Source organism: Aptenodytes patagonicus, chromosome Z (assembly GCF_965638725.1).
Source record: "Aptenodytes patagonicus chromosome Z, bAptPat1.pri.cur, whole genome shotgun sequence".
NCBI lineage: Eukaryota > Metazoa > Chordata > Aves > Sphenisciformes > Spheniscidae > Aptenodytes > Aptenodytes patagonicus.
The window spans coordinates 30,223,270-30,243,806 of NC_134982.1; the positions used below are offsets into that span (position 1 = coordinate 30,223,270).

The 20,537-nt window shown below is 40.6% G+C and overlaps 1 protein-coding gene across 1 annotated transcript in view; it reads right to left on the bottom strand.

Moving 5' to 3' along the window:
• The window catches only part of PGM5 (phosphoglucomutase 5), a 77,673-nt gene that overhangs the window by 39,734 nt on the left and 17,402 nt on the right, over positions 1 to 20,537 (bottom strand). Inside the window, exon 6 of the mRNA XM_076362117.1 lies at positions 20,036 to 20,190. Within this exon, the coding sequence (XP_076218232.1) occupies positions 20,036 to 20,190 (155 nt within the window). The remainder of the gene's footprint in view (positions 1 to 20,035; positions 20,191 to 20,537) is intronic.

Genomic DNA, 20,537 nt, shown 5'->3' on the forward strand with positions numbered 1-20,537 from the left:
TTGCTTTTAACATTGGAATTTGCCTGTAATAAATACTTTAGTAGGTCATTTTCAAGAGAAAAAAAGTTCTTCCTGCCTTTTTTTAAAAGAAAAATTCGTTTAATCCTAATGAAAACCCTTTAATTCCAGAAGAAGTATTTGTGCTCTTATTACAGGCAGTGGAACCAGGTCTTATGTGAGTTCACATCTAACTGCTAGAAATTATTCTCAGTTACTTTTTACTAGGAATTAGTTGAGTGTAAAATTCTGTTTCTAAACTATTAATAATTTTACCCTTTTGAACTCCTCACATGGCCAACACTTCTCTTTTCTTTCTCTCCCATTGAATGATACAAGTCAGAAAGTCAGAATGAATCCACTGTGTTTAAAACTAATCCAGACTGTCAACCTGAATGCCTGAATCTGGACTGAGTTTGCTAAGAGCAATAGTTTATTCTAAGTACAGTATTTATACTAGTGTCCTTTTCTGCTGTGTGTGAGGGAAAACACAGACGTGACGAGATGAGAAGAAACAAGAAAGGATACCAGGAACAACCCTGCAGCATTTCTCAGGTGCAGCTCCACAAAATTCGCAGCCCAAATTTTTGTGGGAGAAGAGGACTAGAGTGATTTAAGTCCTGCTGGACACTCACCAACCTTAGGCAGCCCTGAAGGTGCAAATGACAGTAAAACATACACCATATTGTGCAACTGAGCACGGTTCAGGGATCTATAAGCTCATGGCAAAGAAGCTATCTGTTAAGCAGGAAGCAGTCTGGTCCCATCAGTGTGGCACTGTGCCCCCGTTCATTGGTCTCCTTCACAGGCCGTGTTTGGTGCTTTGCTAGCACAAACACACAGGCAGTGGGACTCTAGACAGCATTTCTGCACTGCTCTGTATTGTACCATGTAGACATGTGGGCTTACCCAGGCTTCCATGCAAAACACCACACTGTGTGAAGTAGGCATGATTCAGGCTTTGCTGAATTACTGCACTGTATTTTCCTTAGCTGGAGCAGTGTTCAGAATGTTCACAAGCTTTGTACGATTTCAACTACAGTACTGTTTGCGGTCACGCAACCCAGTCTTCTGGGTTGTGTTCCCCCTACCCCTTCCATTTCCATGTCTTCTTATGTCTTTTCAGGCCTGCTCCAGCATGCCACCCACGCGGAGATTTATGAAGAGAAGTAACCTAGGAGGTTCGTGCTAGGGGATGCTGACTCAGTCACAGCAAAACCTCAATTTCTCCTTTACAGGACAACAAGCGTTTCATACAAGGGCTCAGTGCCAAAAAGTAATGAAGATAGTACATAATAAAATGGTGGAAAAGATAAAACATTGAAGTCATGGAAAAACTAGTACTTTTGTGCAAAATTTCTTGTTTCTATATTCTACATTCATTTTTTTAAACAAACCTTTACAAAAGGCTTTCATATTTCCATTCAAATCTCTGGGGGTTCTCATGAGTCCAAAAGTTAAGTGTGTTTAAACATTTTGCTGAACTGGTGCCAAGAGGCAAAAGTCAACTATTTTGCTTTATTGGGTATTAAGCACCCATTATAAAGCAAGACTAGTTATGTGTATTGTAAGACCTGTTTCCAAGAAATCTGCTAACAAATCCAGTACCTTGCAGACAGAAATACTGCTCCTTACGAAGAGAAAAAAAATTGATGCCAAGATGGATAGGTCTGTGTAAATAAAGATAAGTTGGAAGGTTTATTGTTTTAAAGGGAGGGAAGAAGTAATTTCAAAGTGCAAAAATGGATGTGTTCATCCTCTTGCTTCTGAATTCTCCTCATTGTGTACATCTATACAGAAAAACAGGATGCTGCAGACACACCCTATAAAGAAGCCCAACAATTCTGTAGTGTAACTAAAGCTAGCTGAGATGTTTGTGCTGAGACTATAAATTGCATGTGTTCCTCCTGCCTAGCCCCTGCAGACCCCTCCTTTGTCTTTAACCAGAAGTACCAATAGGAAAATTCTGTCCTTTATATGACTTTATTAATCTTGTACTCAAGGCCCATCAGACACATTAGCTTGACCAGGTATCAGTCATCACTAATAAACAAATTGTAGCTGAGACGGACTCCAAAGCTTGCAAGAGGAAGGCCAGTTTGTCAGATCCACATGGGGAAAACCTTCTAGAATAAACAGTTACTGGATGTTAAGAAGTTCTTTTTCTTCTCTGAGTCTCTGCCCATATGGATTCAAATCACTTATGGTGACTTTCCAGCAGTCTCCCAAGTCACAGGGTGATGTTTAAAAGATCCTAAAGATAGCTGGTTAAATAAGGAGCATGTAAAACAGCCCTCCTTAAATTGGGGCATGAGCAACAGGCACAGGAGGAACTCAGCAGACTCCTTGCCCATTTTATCTCAGGTATGGGAATACTCTTAGGCATGCTAAAGTGTTGCCAAGACTCTCATCCATTCATTAGTAACAAACTTTTAATATGCTGAATGATCCATTTGAAGAATTTCCAAAAAGATATCGCCAGGCTTTCCACAACTCTTTCCAGTGAAACAAAGAATTGACTTATCTGGTACAAATAACAGAGTGCTCTGAAAACATATGACATGTAGAGCTTGATTCATCCTGCATTTGATGGTGGCTGTAAGGATAGAAAAGGAAGGGTCTGCTGGGTTAGTTTAAGCTGCAGTTAAATATTATTACAGTAAACTCAGCAGGACATTCTATCAATACTTCATTCCAGTGAATTACAAGAACCTAAATTCACTGTCTCATTATGCTGGCTGAGTGATACCCACCATAAAAACAATTTTTGCAAAGGAGCAAAGTCAGATTTAAACTAGATGAGGAGCATGCAGGTCACAGATTGGTAACAATGCAGTAAGATCCTAGAATTGGCAAAAGCAAGCATGAATCGGGACTCTTAAGCATTTCTAAATGAAGGGAGAAAAAGCAAAACAAACCATGTTTGCACAGAATTTTGACAAAAGAAGCTAAGAGACCTTTAGGTGTATCTGATGGGGAGCTGATTCATTTGAACAAGAGGAAGTAATCTTACAGATCCATCAGCTCATAGTAGGCCTCCTGAGAACATACAGACTCTCATGATTTTAGACCACAATTTCTTGTGTTTCTGAAGAACTATCTAAGCAAGATTCAGGTAACTAGGAGGGGTGTAGCATTAGCCCTTGATTCTGGAAGACTCAAGAACCAAGAGCTTGTGTGGACTAGTGCACGAGGGCTGACAACCAATGCTGTCTGGCCCACAAAGGAGCTATCCTTATGATTACATCACGCCCAGTCCTCCCTAAGAAATCAATCTTCACATGGGAAGAAAGATACTGAGAAAAATATGACACTGGATGATTGCAGAGGTAAAACAATCCAGCAGACTACCCCAGCTGTGAGTGATCAGCCAGTCAGGAGCAGCTGCTAAAGAACTTATAAATTTACAAATAGATCTATGACTAAGCTGATTTCCTAATACAACCCAGCAGTAAGTGTATGGACACGTTTGCTATATCTATATTATTCCTCTCTGGAACCATAAAAAGATTCTGCAGGCCATTCAAACCACCTGTAATGCCTGCACATTGACATTACGTAATGAGGCTTTCTAGTATACTACAGGAGACTCATAACATGCAGTGAGTCTACCCATCAGAGGAACAATAAGAGGTACTGTGGAAAAAGAGATAGGGAGTGGCACCTTTAGCATGCCACCAGGAAGTCTATCCATAGATAAGAGTTCTGTCAATCTTGGGCAGGGGGGAAGCAAATTTTGCCACAGTATTGTGGTGTTTGGTGGTAGAAAATAGCCAAAGTGTGGGGTTGCTCTCTCACTCTTCCTAGATGGAAACTACACAGTAAAAGTTAAAAAAAAATGGGAAAAACTTGAGCAAAATGGAAACAAGGAGCAAACAACAGTCAGGGCACTGAAGATCCCTTAAACAATATGAATTACAGTGATTATGGATGTCTCTTAACCTAGACTACCTATAATGATTAGTAAAGTTTATGACATTTCAATAAAAGGACATACTGGAGTACCAGGAAGATATTGCTGAACTTCAGTAGTTAGAGATGGAAATAAATACCTTCTAGAGCACACACAGACAGAGCACAGGTTCCCATAGTGCTGTAGTCCTACATGTACCACACCTGAGATCTATACTACCAAACAAAATAAACAAAGAAGAGCAATCCTTTAAGGAAATTTACAGGCTGTGGCTTAGTCCACACTGTAACATTCTGGCTACCTCATGATATTATTTTAGTGCTAATAAATGCCACTTGGACAGCAAAACCCTAATGAGTTTCATCAACAACAAAGCCCATACTTCTTCACAGAAACTCAAATGAGTGATATAACTGATGTAAGTGACAAAAACATGAAAATTCTCACTGATCTCCCAGTCAAATCAGCTAGGGTAAAAAACTATTTATGCATTACAGTCACAAGCTATATATATGGGAAATTACTCTTCTCCTCTTTAATATAAATAACACACACACACACTCCGTGTATAATATCTGCCATCACTGCCTTTGAACTGTACATTTCCAGGAACCCAAACTTACAGTTTGAAAACTTCTAGCAAAAAGTATTCCAGTAACTAATGTTGTCAATTGTTTCTCTTAGTTACAAATGTATTGGAAAGCTTTGCACAAGATGCAGTCTGTGTAACTCTTTCTTATTACGGGGTTGTTTTCTTCAGTGTGTGGGATGCTAACAGGTGTACTCATCATGATGTTCCATACCAAATGCTGTTCTCATGTTGCTTTAGTCATCAGTTCGAGATTCAAATCCAAAATGCATAACTTCGCACCCTCTTTTGTAACATTTCAGGAGTCAACTCCCAAAGGAAGTATAACCTTCAGGACAGAGTGCCTGTGACTCCCTGCCTTGTGAAAACTTCATTGTCCCCTTCACACAAGCTCTAATAGAATGACTAGAAACAACTGTTGACATACACAGTATCTAGACATGGCTGTGCTAAAAGTAAGGATAAAGCAAGAGACAAAAGCTGCTTTGCTAAAGACAACTAGCAAACACAAGCGTTTCTGTGAGTATACAATGAGGGAGAGATGTGCTTTGGCAGCAACATACCCCAACAGAATTTTGTCTTTCACATAATAAAACCAGCTGGCACAGTGCTCAGAGTCCCTGTGAGGTGAAATTAGAATCATAGAATCATAGAATATCTCAAGTTGGAAGGGACCCATAAGGGCCATCAAGTCCAACTCCCTGCTCCTCACAGGACTACCTAAAACTAAACCATATGACTAAGAGCGTCGTCCAGATGCTCCTTGAACTCTGACAGGCTTGGTGCCATGAGCACTTCCCTCCGGAGCCTGTTCCAGTGACAAATTGCACACATATGTACTGTAGATCCACACAGAATCTGAGGTTTGATTGCAGAGTTCATAGTACTAATGAAGAAAAGTCCAACCATCTGGCAAGCATGTGGCCATGCTCTCCAGATGTACTGCAGTAATCCCTAAGGTTATTCATGCCCTTCCTGGCTGAGACATAAGAATCACTTTTCACTGCTGTTTCAGCATTCATATGACTATCGAGTAAGTTAACTCCTCCTTGTCAGTAAATCAAAGGACTAAGGGAATGGATGGTGATCAGGTATGATGACTTCTAGCATTTTCAGTGAACTTTTACATAACAAATGTAATTCCTTTAAAGATTCCAAGCTTATTTTAGCCTCTGAATTCTGCCACGGCTCAGCAGCAGAAAGATTATGCCTTTTTCTAGGAAAGGTACTGTCCACTTTTTTTATGACTGCAGCTGACCATATTAGACAGTCTGTGTCTGTCCCATTCCCAACAGGATGGCCTGTGACTAGTTAAGCTCTGCGAGCAAAGGCAGGTTTTTTGGTATATACATCCAGTAAAACAGCTGTCACTGCTACACTGCAGTATGCTGTATTAAAAGCCTGCCTTGAACAAGGCAGGTAGGAGGATAATCTTCTTAATGCACGGAAAGAACAGAAACAAACAAGAAGACTCAGGTTGTTTAAAGCAAGCCTGGCCCTAGAAAAGGAAGTTCACCTACCAATATAAGACACACCTGAGCACAAAATGACACAAATGAATTTCAGTAGTGGACTTTGTCCCATTAAGGATTTGGCAAAAAATTCATGTTTAGTGCAACAATGAAATGTCAGAATGGTCTATAATGCATGCATACTATGGGGAAAAAAAAAACAAAGCTTGAACAAGGAAGAACCAACACTCAAAGTTTCCACACCTCCCCACCCTCAAACAGGGACATTTTCTAGCCTCGAGTCCTGCATGGTCACTGCTGTATACAAAACCTGAGTTTTCCAGCAATAAAAATGGTCTACAAAGGCAAGGGGGAAATGTTCTGTAAGTTCTCTTATTCTATAGAAACTGTCAGGAAGATTTTACTATACAGAAAAGAGAAGAGATATAATAAATGGAGAAAAGGGAGAGGTATTCTCCTTACATCCTTCTGCAGATTCTTACTGAGGTGAGCCTCGGTAATGTGATCACTAATGACTGGCAAGACCTGTGGTCTTTTACAGGAAATGCAATAATCCTATGAACTAAGCACAGGGGAAAAGACCCTCCATTAACTCAGGAGTACACATGGCCCATAATCATTAGCCTTTTTAGGCTTATTACAATGAGGTCACCTGGTTCAAAAGGCACTGTGCCTATGCTCATTGACAAAGATGCAAAACAGATGTGAATATAACCACAACGTGGTACAAAACTCTGTATTGACAGTGATTCAAATTGGGGTTTCAGTACTCTGAATTATCTAAATAATTCAGAGAAACAACAGCTTCAGGTACATGTCATAAGTTACTGGTTGCTTCCACAGCTGCTTCTTCACCTCCCAAGTACTGTAATACTACATCCATCCTCTCACGCAGAGTCAGCAGGATAGCTCAGAAAATGATCAGGAAAAAAACAGTGCAGTTTCTCCAGTTGGATAATTCCTTGGTTTAGAAGAAAATTAAAAAGTAAACAATTTAAGGCAACATCAAGGTTTTCTAGACATCACCTTGTTGTTAATCATGGTAACTACAAGACTGCAAGAGTGCAGGCAGGCTCAACAGTCTTGGCAGCATGAGGACTTTCCAGCAAAGGTCTCTTCATAGGGCCACAGCATTATAAAATAATTCAGATTCGAAGTGACCATAGGAGGTATCTAGTCCAACTTCCTAACCAAAGCAGGGTCAGCTATGAGACCAGACGAGGTTGCTCATGGCTTTATCCAGTTGGACACTGAACAACTTCCTTGTTTCTAATTATTATCCTTGCCTCCTGTCCTGCCACCATGCATAGCTGTGAAGTGCCTGGCTCCACCTTCTTGACAGCCTCTCTGTAGGTACAGCTGGCTGCCTTAGGTCCCACCAAAGCCATCTTTCTCCAGGCTGAACAAATCCAGTTCCCCAGCCTCTCCTCGTAGGGCCTGTGCTCCAGCCCCCACCTGTCTTGGTGATCCTACACTGAACTCGCTCCAGTTTACTGATGTCTTTCCTGTAGTGGGGATCCCCAAACCAGACACAGTACCTGGAAGTGGTTTCACAAGTGCTGAGCAGAGAATAATCATTTCCCCCACTCTCTGGGCCATGCTCTTATTCATACAGCCCAGGATGCTGCTGGCCTTCTCCAGTTCCAGTGCACACAACTGGCCCTTGCCCAGCTCACTGCTGACTGGGGCCCCAGGCTGCCTCTGCAGAGCTGCTCCTCAGCCCCTCTGTCCCCAGCCTGCATCACTGTGGTGCTCTGCCTTTTTAGGGGCAGGATTCACAGTTTCTCCTTGCTGAATTTCATCAGCTCATCGTCAATACATTCCTCCCAGCTGTCCAGGTTCCCCTGACTGGCAACTCTGCCCTCCAGCATACCAACAGGTACCCCCCCAATTTGGTGTCATCTGCAAACTTGGTTAGAGTGCCCTCCATCCTCTCCTCCAGACCACTGACAAGGATGTTAAACAGGACAGGTCACAGAAGAGACCCCTGCAGTATCCCACTTTTTAGCAGCTCATTAACCAATGGCCCGTGAGCCTGACCACCAAACCAGATTTTTACCTAGCTAGTTGTCACCCACGCAAAGCATAAAGTCCTGAGTTGGATACAAGAATAATGTGGAACACAGTGTCAAAAGCCTTGCTAAAATGGAAGCAAAGGACATCTGCTGCCCTAACCTCATCAACAGATTCAATCGTTTTATCACCCGGGCAATCAGGTTGGTTAGACATGATTTATTCTAGTAGCTTCCTAATGATGCCATTTAGATTTGGATTTCCTTCCTTACATGAGCTCTACTTTTTCTCTCTTGCAAACTGTTCTGTGGATTTTCGAGAGTGAGAATTAGTTAAGTGCTCTGTGTGGTTGTGATGCTTGGCTGGGAAGGGAAAGGAAGAAAGCAGTTTCACAACTTTATGATAGCACTCACAGAAATAGTGAAAATTAAAAGGGGAGAAAAAACTATAATATGCCATAGAAATAGACTGTTACTACAGAATTACAGAATGGCTGAGGTGGGAAAGATCTTAGGCCTCTTTCATTTCCTCACAAAAGGAAACAGAAGACAATGTTTCTTCTCCTCCAAAATTAATCTGACAATTCAAGTGACTATGACTTAAAGTAAGATCTGTTTTAACAGGACTCTCAAACTTCTTCAAATAATGTTAAGTACCCTGGCTCTGTCACAGTCTTACAGAGATCTTCTTCAAAACACTCAGAATGTAAAGAACAATTTCCTGTCTTCTTAATTTGTAAACAATCTAAGTAACTTAGCAGAAGATAATACTTTAATATACATAAGAAGTAGAATTTTAAACACACTGTTTTGAAATTCTGTGCCAGAAAAGTTTTCTTTGAAATCAGCAGGAAGCCTTCTCCATGAGGGTCACCCTTTTACAAAAAATCCTTTGATGGGAGAGGTTGCTCTTGGGCTGATACCAGCTGTGCTGTCCAGCACAGGCAAAACATGTTCAGACATGCTAATCCACATGGGAGCCTTTCTAGGTTGAAGCATAAAATAAGACTGCATAGGTCCCTGAAAGAAAAGGGGCCTTTATTTTAAACTTTCTTTTAGTAGTCACAAAGTCTGTAACTGACTTGCTGTAAACTTCCTCAGATTGTTTTAATTAAAACGCTTTTGGACTATTTATCAGGACATTTGTAGGAATTCCTGTTGTTTATTCATAGCTGTATACTTTTTGAGATATAAGACAGATGCAGCACTAAGAAAACCATGGACTTTCTGTTACCCAACATCTGCCTATTGCACGGTGCAAGGCCTGCTCAGAATGTTTTGCAAAAAGTTTATTTTTCTCAGGTAGTTTTTCACATGTGGTATATCAAGCCCAGACAAAAGTCTATCTGTTTGTGAGAACTGCAAATAAACGTATTTCTTAACAAGAGTCAATCAAGTTTACAGAATGTATTTATGTCCCACCAAGCACCAAATCTTGCTCTCTCTAACTTTGGTGGACAAACTGACCTCATTTACAGCCAAAGCTTAAGCTGGAAACAGAGCACTGCATAGTTTTCAACTCATCTTTTCCTTTTAAATGAAGAGAGCTTTCAGTACACCTTTCTGTACTCAGTCCTGAAAGCTGCACATTGCACAACCAATGAACCTGCTCATTGCAGACTAGACAGCTATAGCTGTCTGCTCCAGGCACAGGTCCGAATGCAACTATGAATGAGAGTAAGAGTTGTATGTTGTGTAAGGCTGCCCTGCAGCCTGCCATTCTTAATAGGGATCAGTTGCCTTCAGGCTCAGAACTGGCCAGTGAATCCCTCTCAGACCCAAAAAGTAAGCTGTTTGCCAAGTAAAAGGAGGTAAGCCACAGGACTACCTAGCCTCTCTTGCCATTCATCCATAAAGGACAACACAGAGTTTTCTACTGATATTTCACAGGACACAGACATGTTTTCTGTCCTTTTCTTCAAAAGCAATGAAATGCAGCTACTGAAGAACACAAGATGCTGTATCAATTAATTCTCTCCTGGAAAGTTCAAAAGTATGCAATACATTGAGAGAGGTTCATTCTCATCTTTGGCTGAGAAAGTATCTGAGAGTCTGACTGCTGCTGTCCTGAAAAGTGTTAAGAATAAACACTTACCCCACATACATCCAAAATGGGGCCTGCCATGACCACAGTGGGCAGCACGTTTTCATCAGTGCAGGCTAGGATAATGAAACACTGGATAGCTGAGAATACGGTGGGCTTGCAACAGTCAAATATACCACACTATACCTGTGGTATAGTGGATACCACAGTATACCTGTGGATAGCTGAGAATACGGTGGGCTTGCAACAGTCAAATATACCACACTATACTAAAGCACACCAAATCCAGCATCAAAGAAAATACAAAGAAGACAAAGACAGCTCCTTAAAGATATCCTTGAAAATATTTGCAATGATAAATCACCTCCACTGCTTAAAAAACATTCAGGGATGAAACAGTAACAGCTAGATTACAAGCACATTGTAGAAATAAAACTAAGAGGCACAGTTAATGAAAGGACATCAATGCCCTGTAACGACGGTTGTTGTTTTTTTCTCCACAAATCTTTTCAAGCATGTCATACCTGTGTAAATAAAACATTTAGCTGCTTAACATATTTGAGAGCTGATACAGAAAAACTACCATTCTTTACTAGATATACAAGTATACAGAGGACATATATGGCTACTTTTGATATTGTAATGTTATTTAAAAAGTTACAAATCCTGAACAAATTTCCCATCACAGTGCTCAACAACTTTGTATTATGCTTCAAACATGTTAAATTATATTCATGAAGGTTTTATGCAGTTGTCTTTCTGCAGCATTCCAGAACAGAACTTGTCCTTCTGCTCCATCTAATTTAAAAACTGCTTGTATGCGACATGGACTCAGTTTGACAGAGGTGTCTTAAAAAATTCACAGCAAGCCTATTCCAGATAAGAGAAAATGAGACTGACTTATCCTAGTGAAGGAAGATAAAAGAGTGAGGTCACAACTGGCATAACTTGAACAAATCATGGTCACAGAGTGAATGCACTATCAACCATGTAGAAAGATGTATTTATAACTTGGAGAAGTCTTTATGTTGGAAGAATCCCTTACAACTCAACAGTAAAGGACATCCATACAGAGAAAGAAATGCAAAGCATGAATCCTGCTTCTGGCACAAACTTCTTCATTAAAACAGATGATCAACAATACAGAAGAAAAGCAGATGGTTACAAAGAAACAGTAAGCTACAGATTCACAAGAAAAGACAGACAAAAAAATCCATGTGGGATTTGTAAATGAAGAATTCAAGGAAATAATCACAAAGGCACAACTGGAATGTGGTGTGCTGTTCTCCATGGCCAGAAGTATAGGTTTCTTTAACTGCTACTGCTTGTTAAACAGCGATAAAAGGCCCCGTCCATTAATCCATCCAAAAACTTTTCAGTGTTTACAGAGGAAAGACTAAGCTTTACAGGAAGGAGCAGCAGAAGCACTTACACTGGACAATACACCCCTCAACAAAAACATATAGGAAGGGTCCAGTGCTACAAGAGGAAAGAAGGTCTCCTTGGGTCTGCATTCCCTGGTTGAGACCTGGGTTTAGACCATTGACTCCCAACAGCACTGTCCTTGCTGGTACCAGGCCCTGGTAACCACTTGCAGAGGAACAGTCAGCCCTTCTTTCTTCACCTTCCCATCAACCTGTATCAATTTCTGTGCATAGCTTGACTTTGACATAACACAGCATGCACTAGCCCGTTATTCAAGCTTCATTATGCCCTTGTGGTTTCCTTCTATTATAACTGTTTTAAATGGCAAAGAAATGTTCATTACTTGTTAGCGGAGATAATTTGCTTCTCTAGTGCTTCTAGGTAGGAGTGAGAGACAAAAGCAAACTGACCTAAGCCGAGAATGGAGAGGACCTCTTCTTGGGCAATTCCTACCAAACAGCCAACTCTTTGTTTCCTAATTCTCACAATGAGGTAAAAACTCCTGGAGCAGTGTTGTTCCTCTCTAGCAGTAACAGAGAGCAACCCACCTGATAATAATGAGTAAGCAAAAATCCAGCCTTTGCCGTAACTGGGTGAACTTTGCCAGGTAGCTGGGCAAAATAATTGTAAGAAGACAGTTAGTTGAATTAATATTTTTCATCCTGTCTTTGTGTCATTCACTGCTGCTTATAATGTTTGGGGCTCCTGTCCTAAAGAAATGAGCATACAGAGCAATTTAAGCAAAGCTTCCTGCTGTGCTTCAGGCAAAATGGACCCCACTCTACAGCAGCACTGTGAATTTAAGTGTTTCTTGCTGCCAGGGTCAGTCTCCTTCCTGCACCTAAGACAGCTTGTTTAGAACTCATCACATCTCTGCCCTTCACTGCATGAAGACATTTCTTTAAACAAGTCAGAACAGCCACTGTCACTGCAGCCCCCCTTAAAACCTGCCTCTAGCTGACCAGATAGTAAATGGACAATCAGCAGACAGAACACCGATGTGTCAAAATTGCATGAAAAGATGGGCTACCAGATGTAAAGTTGCAGGGTGCTGCGTGGTAAGGTGCTTAGCTTTCCTCAGGATAAGTATAATCAGAGCACCTACGTGCTGTTGAAATGACCTGTAGAAACAAGGTATCAGATAATGCTAGTCTCAGTAGTATTCTCTCAACAACCCTCTTTTCCCGTAGCAAATTGACTGCTATTTTCCAAATCCACCCAGCTTCATAATTCCTACAGAAACAATTTTTACTCACCCTTGTGATTCTCATTTTGTAGACTATCAGCTAACATCTCAGTATTTAATTTCCTTTCCTGTTACGCAGACATCAGATAAATCAGAATACAAGGATATGAAAAAAGAATCGTTTGTTGAACAGGGTATACAGCTTCACATTCCCCACAAGAAAAAGAACACCAACCTAAGGGTACATATCACCAGAGAATTGAAGTCTGGAGACGTACTGCCACAATCCTGTTGATGTTGGAGCATATTAAAGCAGATGTTTCCTGTCAAGTTTTACACTCTCCCTACAATACCAGTATATTCCAGCAGTCACTTCAAGCAAACACATGTAAATGTTAAACATCTTGAGTGAATTCTCTTGTTATCCACTGCTCCATTTGTTAATGCAGTATTCCTAAGCAACATTTAGAGTCCTCTGGTTTATTGCTTCCTTCTGTTTAAGTTTAGTAACGCACTGTGAAAAACTATTAAACAACACATCATCATGCACACAAGTGAAAAAGCATCAGATTTTCTAAATCCTTTCTTTCAAGTACTAGGTATCATTTCTTTTAATAGCTAAGGAAAAGCTCTAGTACAATGATTTAGGCTAAACTGTGGCCACACAATATGGACGCACCATAAGAAGAGGTGGTTTTCATTTGTTCTCTATCATAGACTTCAGGAGAGAGGCGCATGACCTCAGAAGACAGTAGCCAAGTGGACAGGAATTGATCCAATTCCCTCACATGAGAGTTACTCTTTTTACCAAGGTCCAGAAGTGGGCCAAAAGAGACAGTTGGGTAAACTAGAGTAAGAAGATTCATTCTGTAGACACAATCAAGTTACGCCTTTCAGACAATAGCAGGGCTCTGACGAGCAAAGAAGCATTATCCCAGAAACATTGTGACGACACCAATCAAATACGATGAAGTATTTCCAGCAGAATTCATCTTCCTCTCATGAAAAAAAATTAAGGGATGTTCACATACAAGATCCTTTTGACCATCATTATCTCTGTTTCCCTACTCTGGTAACATCCACTGGGAAAAGATTTCCAAGCATTTTAATTTTTTATGGAGTAGTGACTGTATTATTAAATCCTAGTTAGATGTGCTTGAAGTTAGCATTTCCTAACTTCTTCAGGAAGACTAACAAGGAGAATATAAGTTTCTTTTCTTTTCCTAGGCACTATTACTGCTATTCTGCTACACCTACTATTACAAATGTTGCCATGTCCTTTTCAATCATCTTTATTTTAACACAGTTTCTCTATTTCTAGTGTTAAAACAACAGAATACAGAAAATAAGGAATATCAGGACTCAACAGCAATCTTTTTTTAAATACTCTGTTTATTAAGTGTGCTTTCCTCCCCTTGCTAATCAAGTGTCCTCCCCTTGCTAATCAAGTGTTGTTCTTCTTCTTGTCCATACTATTACATGATGTAGATAACAGTTGGCCTGAAAGTCCTTTTCCTTTATTTATTTCTTCTAATTCACAAACAAAAAAGACTTTGATTCAAAGTATGTTTAAACAATCATTCCCGTGGAACCAAATGGTACTGCACATGCATTAAAGGCCAAATTATGACTAAGTCAAACTGTCATACTTCAAGATTAAATCTAGCGAGGTAAGTGGGACATGTCTAAGAAACCCATGGATGTAGACTGGTATGCATAAGAACAAAACTTACCACTTAATCTTTGTATATAAGAAGGTCTGCTATGCATCCACTACCTCACATGGAATAAATGCTAATTTGAATGAATGACAGCCTAGATATGAGAGAAATATTTAAGTATTTAAGGGATTTGTTTTAGACGTTGTACTGAGTGTACACGGCAGGGTTTGCCAGCCAGGGGCTGCAGGGGTGGCCTCTGTGAGGAGAGGCCGTGGCTGCCCCATGCTGGACACAGCCAGTTCCAGTCAGCTCCAACAGACCCACCGCAGGGCACAGCTGAGCCCAGCTGCCAAGCTGGTGGCGCCTCTGGGAAAACATACTTAAAAAGGGCAAAAAGCTGCCCAGCAGTGAGGATTGAGGAAGAAACAGCCCTGTGAACACCAAGGTCAGAGAAGAGGGAGGGGGAGGAAGAGCTGCTCCAGGTGCTGGAGCAGACGTTACCCTGCAGCTCATGGAGAGAACCACGGTGGAGCAGATGGCTATTTCCTGACAGGAAATGCAGCTGGTGGAGAGCCCACACTGGACTAAATTTTTTCCTGAAGGGCTGCAGCCCATGAGGAGAGCTCCCACTGGAGCAGGGGAAGAGTGTGAGGAAGAAAGAGCAGCAGAGGGGAGCTATTATGGACTGACCCCAACCCCATTCCCCATCCCCCTGCCCCGCTTAGGGTGGAGGAGGTAGAAGAATGATGGAGTGAAGTTGAGCCTTGGGAAAAAGGACTGGGAGGAAAGTGTTGGTTTAATTTGTGGGTTTTCTGTTTCTCACTATCCAAATCTATTTTAATTAGCAATAAACTAAATTAATTTTTCTCAAGTTGAGCCTTTTGCCCATGACAGTAATTGGCAAGTGATCTCCCTGTCTTCATCTCAACCCATGAGCTCTTTCATCCTATTTCCTCCCCCTGTTCTGTTGAGGAGGGGGAATGAGAGAGTGGCTGGGTGGGCGTCTGGCAGCCAGCCAGCCAAGGTCAACCCACCATAAATATTTGGATGCATAAATGGATGCCCATTTTAGAAGCTTCTAACACAATCTTTAGCATTGCTATAACTACAAATAGTTAATAGTTGCAAAGAAGGCAAAAGCCAAGCAGTTTTGGAAAGTTATGCAAACAGGACAGATTACAGCTAACATCAGATGACAATCTGTAACATTTCACTCAAAACTTTTTACTTATTTCATTAAAATCACTATTTGGAAATTCATTAGGATTTATTTCATTAAGTCCATTTTGACCAATACCCACAAGCTTTTACTGCCAGATGTTTCATTCACCTTAACAATTCATACTTTCTACTATAACTAGCACTATGTAACACAAGAGTCTTCTAAAGACAAGAGTGAGGTGAGGGATGAGTGGAATTCTTAAGCAAGGAAGACCTACCCTCAGTAGAGGAGGAACACACTGGGGAACACTTAAACAAACTAGACATAGGCCCATGAGGTCTCAGGTGCTGAGAGTCATTTCAAGGCCACTCTCTGTTATCTTCAAAAGGTTATGGCAATTGAGGGAGCCTTCTGAGGACTGAAAGCAAGCAAATATCACTCTATCTTCAAGGGTGACAAGAAAGAACATCTAGAGAACTACAAAGCAGTCAGTCTCACCTTAATCCCTTGGAAGGTGATGGAGCGACTAATCTGGAAATAATTTCCAAACTCATGGAGGACAAGAAGGCCCTCCATGAGTAATCAGCATGGATTTATGAAGAGGAAATCATGACTGACCAACCTGATAGCCTTCTACAATGAGGTGACTGGCTCAGAGAATAAGGAGAGAGCAGTGGATATTGTCTAACTCAACTTTAGAAAGGCTTTCAACTCTCTCCCCCATTACATCCTCACAGACAAAATGATGAAACATCGAATAGATAAGTCAATAGTGAGGTGGCTTGAAAAGTGGCTGAATTCCAAGGCTCAAATGGTTGTGACCAGCAGCACAAAATCCAGCTGGAGGCCAGTCACTAGGGGTGCCCCCCTTAGGTCAATACTGTGGCCAGTACTGTTCAACATCTTCATTAATGACCTGGACAATAGGGCAGAGTGCACCCTTAGCAAGTTTACAGATGATATAACACTGGAAGGAGTAATATACCAGAAGATTGTGCTGCCATTCAGACAGACCTCATCAGGCTGGAGAAACTGGCAAACAGGAACATTATGAAAGTCAATACAGGGCAATGCCGCCAAGCCCTGCACATGGGGAGGAATAATCCCTGGCACCAGTACATACCGGGGCCCAAACAGCTGGATAGCAGCTCTTCAGAAAAGGACCTGAGGTCCTGGTGGACCATGAGTTGACCATAGTCCAGCAATAAGCCCTTATGGCAAAGAAGGCCAACAACATCCTGGGCAGCATTAGAAGAGCATTGCCAGCAGGCAGAGGGAATTGAGCCTTCCTCACTTACTCACTACTTGCACTAGCAAGACAAAATCTGGGGTCCTGAGTCCAGTTCTGGACCTACTGGAGCAGTTCTGGAAAAGGGCCACAAAGTTGACTAAGGGATTGGAGCATCTGTCATACTAGGAGAGGCTGAGAGAGATGGGATTGCTAAGCCTCAAAGACAGAAGGTTCAGGGTGGAAATCTTCTCAGTGTGCATAAATATGCAACGGGGGGTGGGGGGAGTAATGAAGGCAGAGCCAGACTCTTCTAACAGTGCCCAGTAACAGGACAAGACACAATGGGCACAAAATGAAATTCAGGAAGTTTTGTTTCTACTTATGAAAAAACTTCTCTGCTCTGAGTGGTGAAATACTGGCACAGCTTGCCCAGAAAGACTGTGGAGTCTCCATCCTTGGAGATACCAACTGGACATGGCTCTTAGCAACTCCTTCTAGTTGACCCTGCTTTGAACCAGGGCATTGGACTAGATGATATCCAGGCATCCTTTCCAGCCTCCACTATTCTGTGATTATTTCCTTCTTTTCTGCCAGAATTAATAGTCACAGTACAGCTTTTAAATTAATTTTTAGTGTTTTCTTTCCAGTGCGTGAGCTTGAAGCATGAGCTTTATAGGGTTCTGTACAAAAGGGTTCTGGGACAGTTGTCCCTGGAGCACATAAGACCAGTCCATAAGAAAGGAATAAAAGGGATCAAGAAACAAAAAAGCAATAGATTTAAAGCATACACTAGTAAACAGTAACCTGAAACCTACTGCAAGACTTAAGCAAGCAGTATTATCCATTCTTTTCTGAATGTTCTATTCAGAGCACAAAATATTTTCCTTACTGATTTTATTATATTGGAGGCAAGACACAGCAGCAAACACAGAGAGGATGCTGTCCCTCGCACTAAACAACATGCTGTCTGGTATCAGACATCACATTTTGGAAGAGAAAGGATTTCCCTTCCTATTGCAGAAGTACAGATTGAAGTTTTAGAATTTTAATACTAAACATTATACTGGTGTGCTAATTCCACATAGAATTGCTCAATCTTTCTTTTTTCTTTTTGCCTCATTGTATTGGGAATATTCTTGTCCTTCCTAAAGGACAAATTTTTTTTTTCTTGCAAGTTGACTAGTTAGTCCATGGGAATGGAATCATGAATGCCTCATGCATGCTCTTTTACACCCACTGTAAGATTTCACTGACACTAGTGGAACTGTCCCTCATGTTTATAGATACATGAAATTGGAATTCAGTTCAACATGAAACCCATACTGAGAATCAACCTCTCTGTTAGCCACTCCTTCAAGCAATATATTGGATTTCAGACAATGACATTCTACGATTTTACTGAAAACTACCTCTTATAAACAACCATCTTTCCTGGAAGTTCAGCAGTTCCTTATGGTGGGCTTCACTGGGAAGCCTGGAAGACACGATGGCTCAGTAACTCATGCAATGAACCTCTGAGGAAGGTGTTTATGATACTCCTTACTGTGTTCCAATCCATGTAGCCAGCCAATATATGGGAAAAGTTACTTGCTTAAGATGAACTACTGACTGTGATTTCAGGTCTAAGCTGGGCTCTTCAATGACTGAGTTCAGCACTGGTACTCATAAATTTAGCAAATTATACAATTTTGGCCACCAAAGCACAAGAATCTCTGAACAACATTATGGCATTTTTACAGAAAATTAAAATTCAGGTATTTTGGATTGTCATGTGTGTAAATGAGTCACAAAACAAAAGTGACCAACTTTGAAAACATGTAATTTTTAAATATTCAGAAAAAAAAAAAACAACCACAAAATGAAAGGAAAAAAAAATTTAAGTGTCCTGGATACAGACTGCAAACTTCAAAATAATAAATATTTGTAAGAACGGCTGGGAAAATATTTGCATCCTTCCATCATTATCAATTGCTCAGTTTTATTTAATAATCAGACTTAGCTCCACAGAACTAAATAAGGCAGTAATCACCATGAGACGATATGTACTCCAGAAGGTCAAGTAAACATTGTCAAGAACATAACTCAAATAGTCACAGTGTTATTGCAGGGGACTTCAGTACATTCATACTTTCTGATATATTTACCGAACTTCAAGAAAAGAAGACAGACAAACATATTTAAATGTCACTGCATCTTCAAATCTTACAGGAATGCAGATATCCTGGGTTTTATATCCAAAATGAACTTCTATTTATTTTATATAGTAATATATAATGGTAGCTTTCACTTAAACAATGAGATTTTTGGATCTTTAAACAGAATAAACAAAACACAGCAAACCCTGACCTAACAGTATTTATTTAAACTAGATCATCTACCTACAAGTAAGGAATATTTCCCTGAAGACTCTGTCAAGCACAGAGGAAGCTGCTAGCTCTGAATTTAGCAACTTTCAGAAATTTCCTGAATAGGGAAGCAGCCTAATACCCTTGCTTTTCAAAGAGCAATCAACCTTTTCACACAAGCTATATCTCACTTTAAAATTACCGTTTCCTGATTAGACACATTGAACGGGGGCAGCAGGTCATTCTTGTGTTAGTAGAGCTATGCAACCAGATCAACACTGAGACACAATTGACTCAGTGAATGCTCTTTCCACACAAAATATATAAGGCAATAATATTTAGCTTAATCCTCTTATGCCAATATTTACAGAAAATTTAGGCCTGGATGAGACTTGTTCAAAATTCAGCTGCTAACACAGGATGCACATCCAGCAAATCTTTTAAGATCAGACTGGACTTGTCAGAAATAGCTTTAGGTATACTTTTAACCTGCCTTAAAACTGGGAATGGATTTCCTGACTGCCTGCAGTCCCTTCTGGGACATTCTGTATCATAATAGATGATATATTTCAACAGCTTAAAATAAGAGAGGGTTTTTGTTTGGGTTTTTTTTTAATGCTTGTTTAGTACTGAATTAGTACTTTATCTGTTTTAAACATCCATGACTTTCATAAGAAGAGCTGCTACATTAGCTTGTAAACCATTATTTACTAAGAAAAAGAGCAAAGTTATTTGGGAAAGGAATTACCAGTCAAGTGTTTGTACTCTCAAAAAGATTTAACCTATTTATTTCTTTTCCAGGCTGAATTAAGCTATTTTCATCCAAGTAAAGGTTGGTAAAATTATTCTAGGTATCGTTGAAACTAGTTAAAACAATAAAGCACATAAAGATAGTGAAAATTAGAAGCTCTTATCAAAAGACTTCACAATTTTGGAATTGCTATGTAGTACAAAACAGAGAGATAACTAACGTAATGACCAAGGTGATTTCATCTTACTTGTCCAGGGCTGTGCTGGTAGGCATGCTCCTGCCAAATCCTCGGACACCCATCTGACAAAAGTATGGAATGCAAGACAGATTGGCAGCAATTATAGCCAATGAATCTGACGCGTTAACAAAGAAACCATTTTGGCCAAGGATCATGTAGCGGTCCTGGAGAAGAAAAGAAATCCAAAAAAGCATCTTAAATTTCATGTTTTGGGGAGTGGTAATTTCTTTTATTACATCTACTGTAGGTAGGGAAAAAAAGAACAGGCTTTGGGTTACTCGCATCCCTCTTCGGGCAGAATAATTTATTGGCATCATCCTGGCAGGTTTATAATCTCACTATCACACCATCACTCCCTCCAGCCTTGCAAATCAAAGCTCCAGATCAGTCCCTAGCTTCAGCCTCCTACATGACACTTCAGTAGGTCTGTTCCTGCCAGGGAATGCTTGTGTAGGAGAATCTTTTTGCCAATGACACGCACTATATGGGGCGTAGGAGGGTGTTTTGTGTT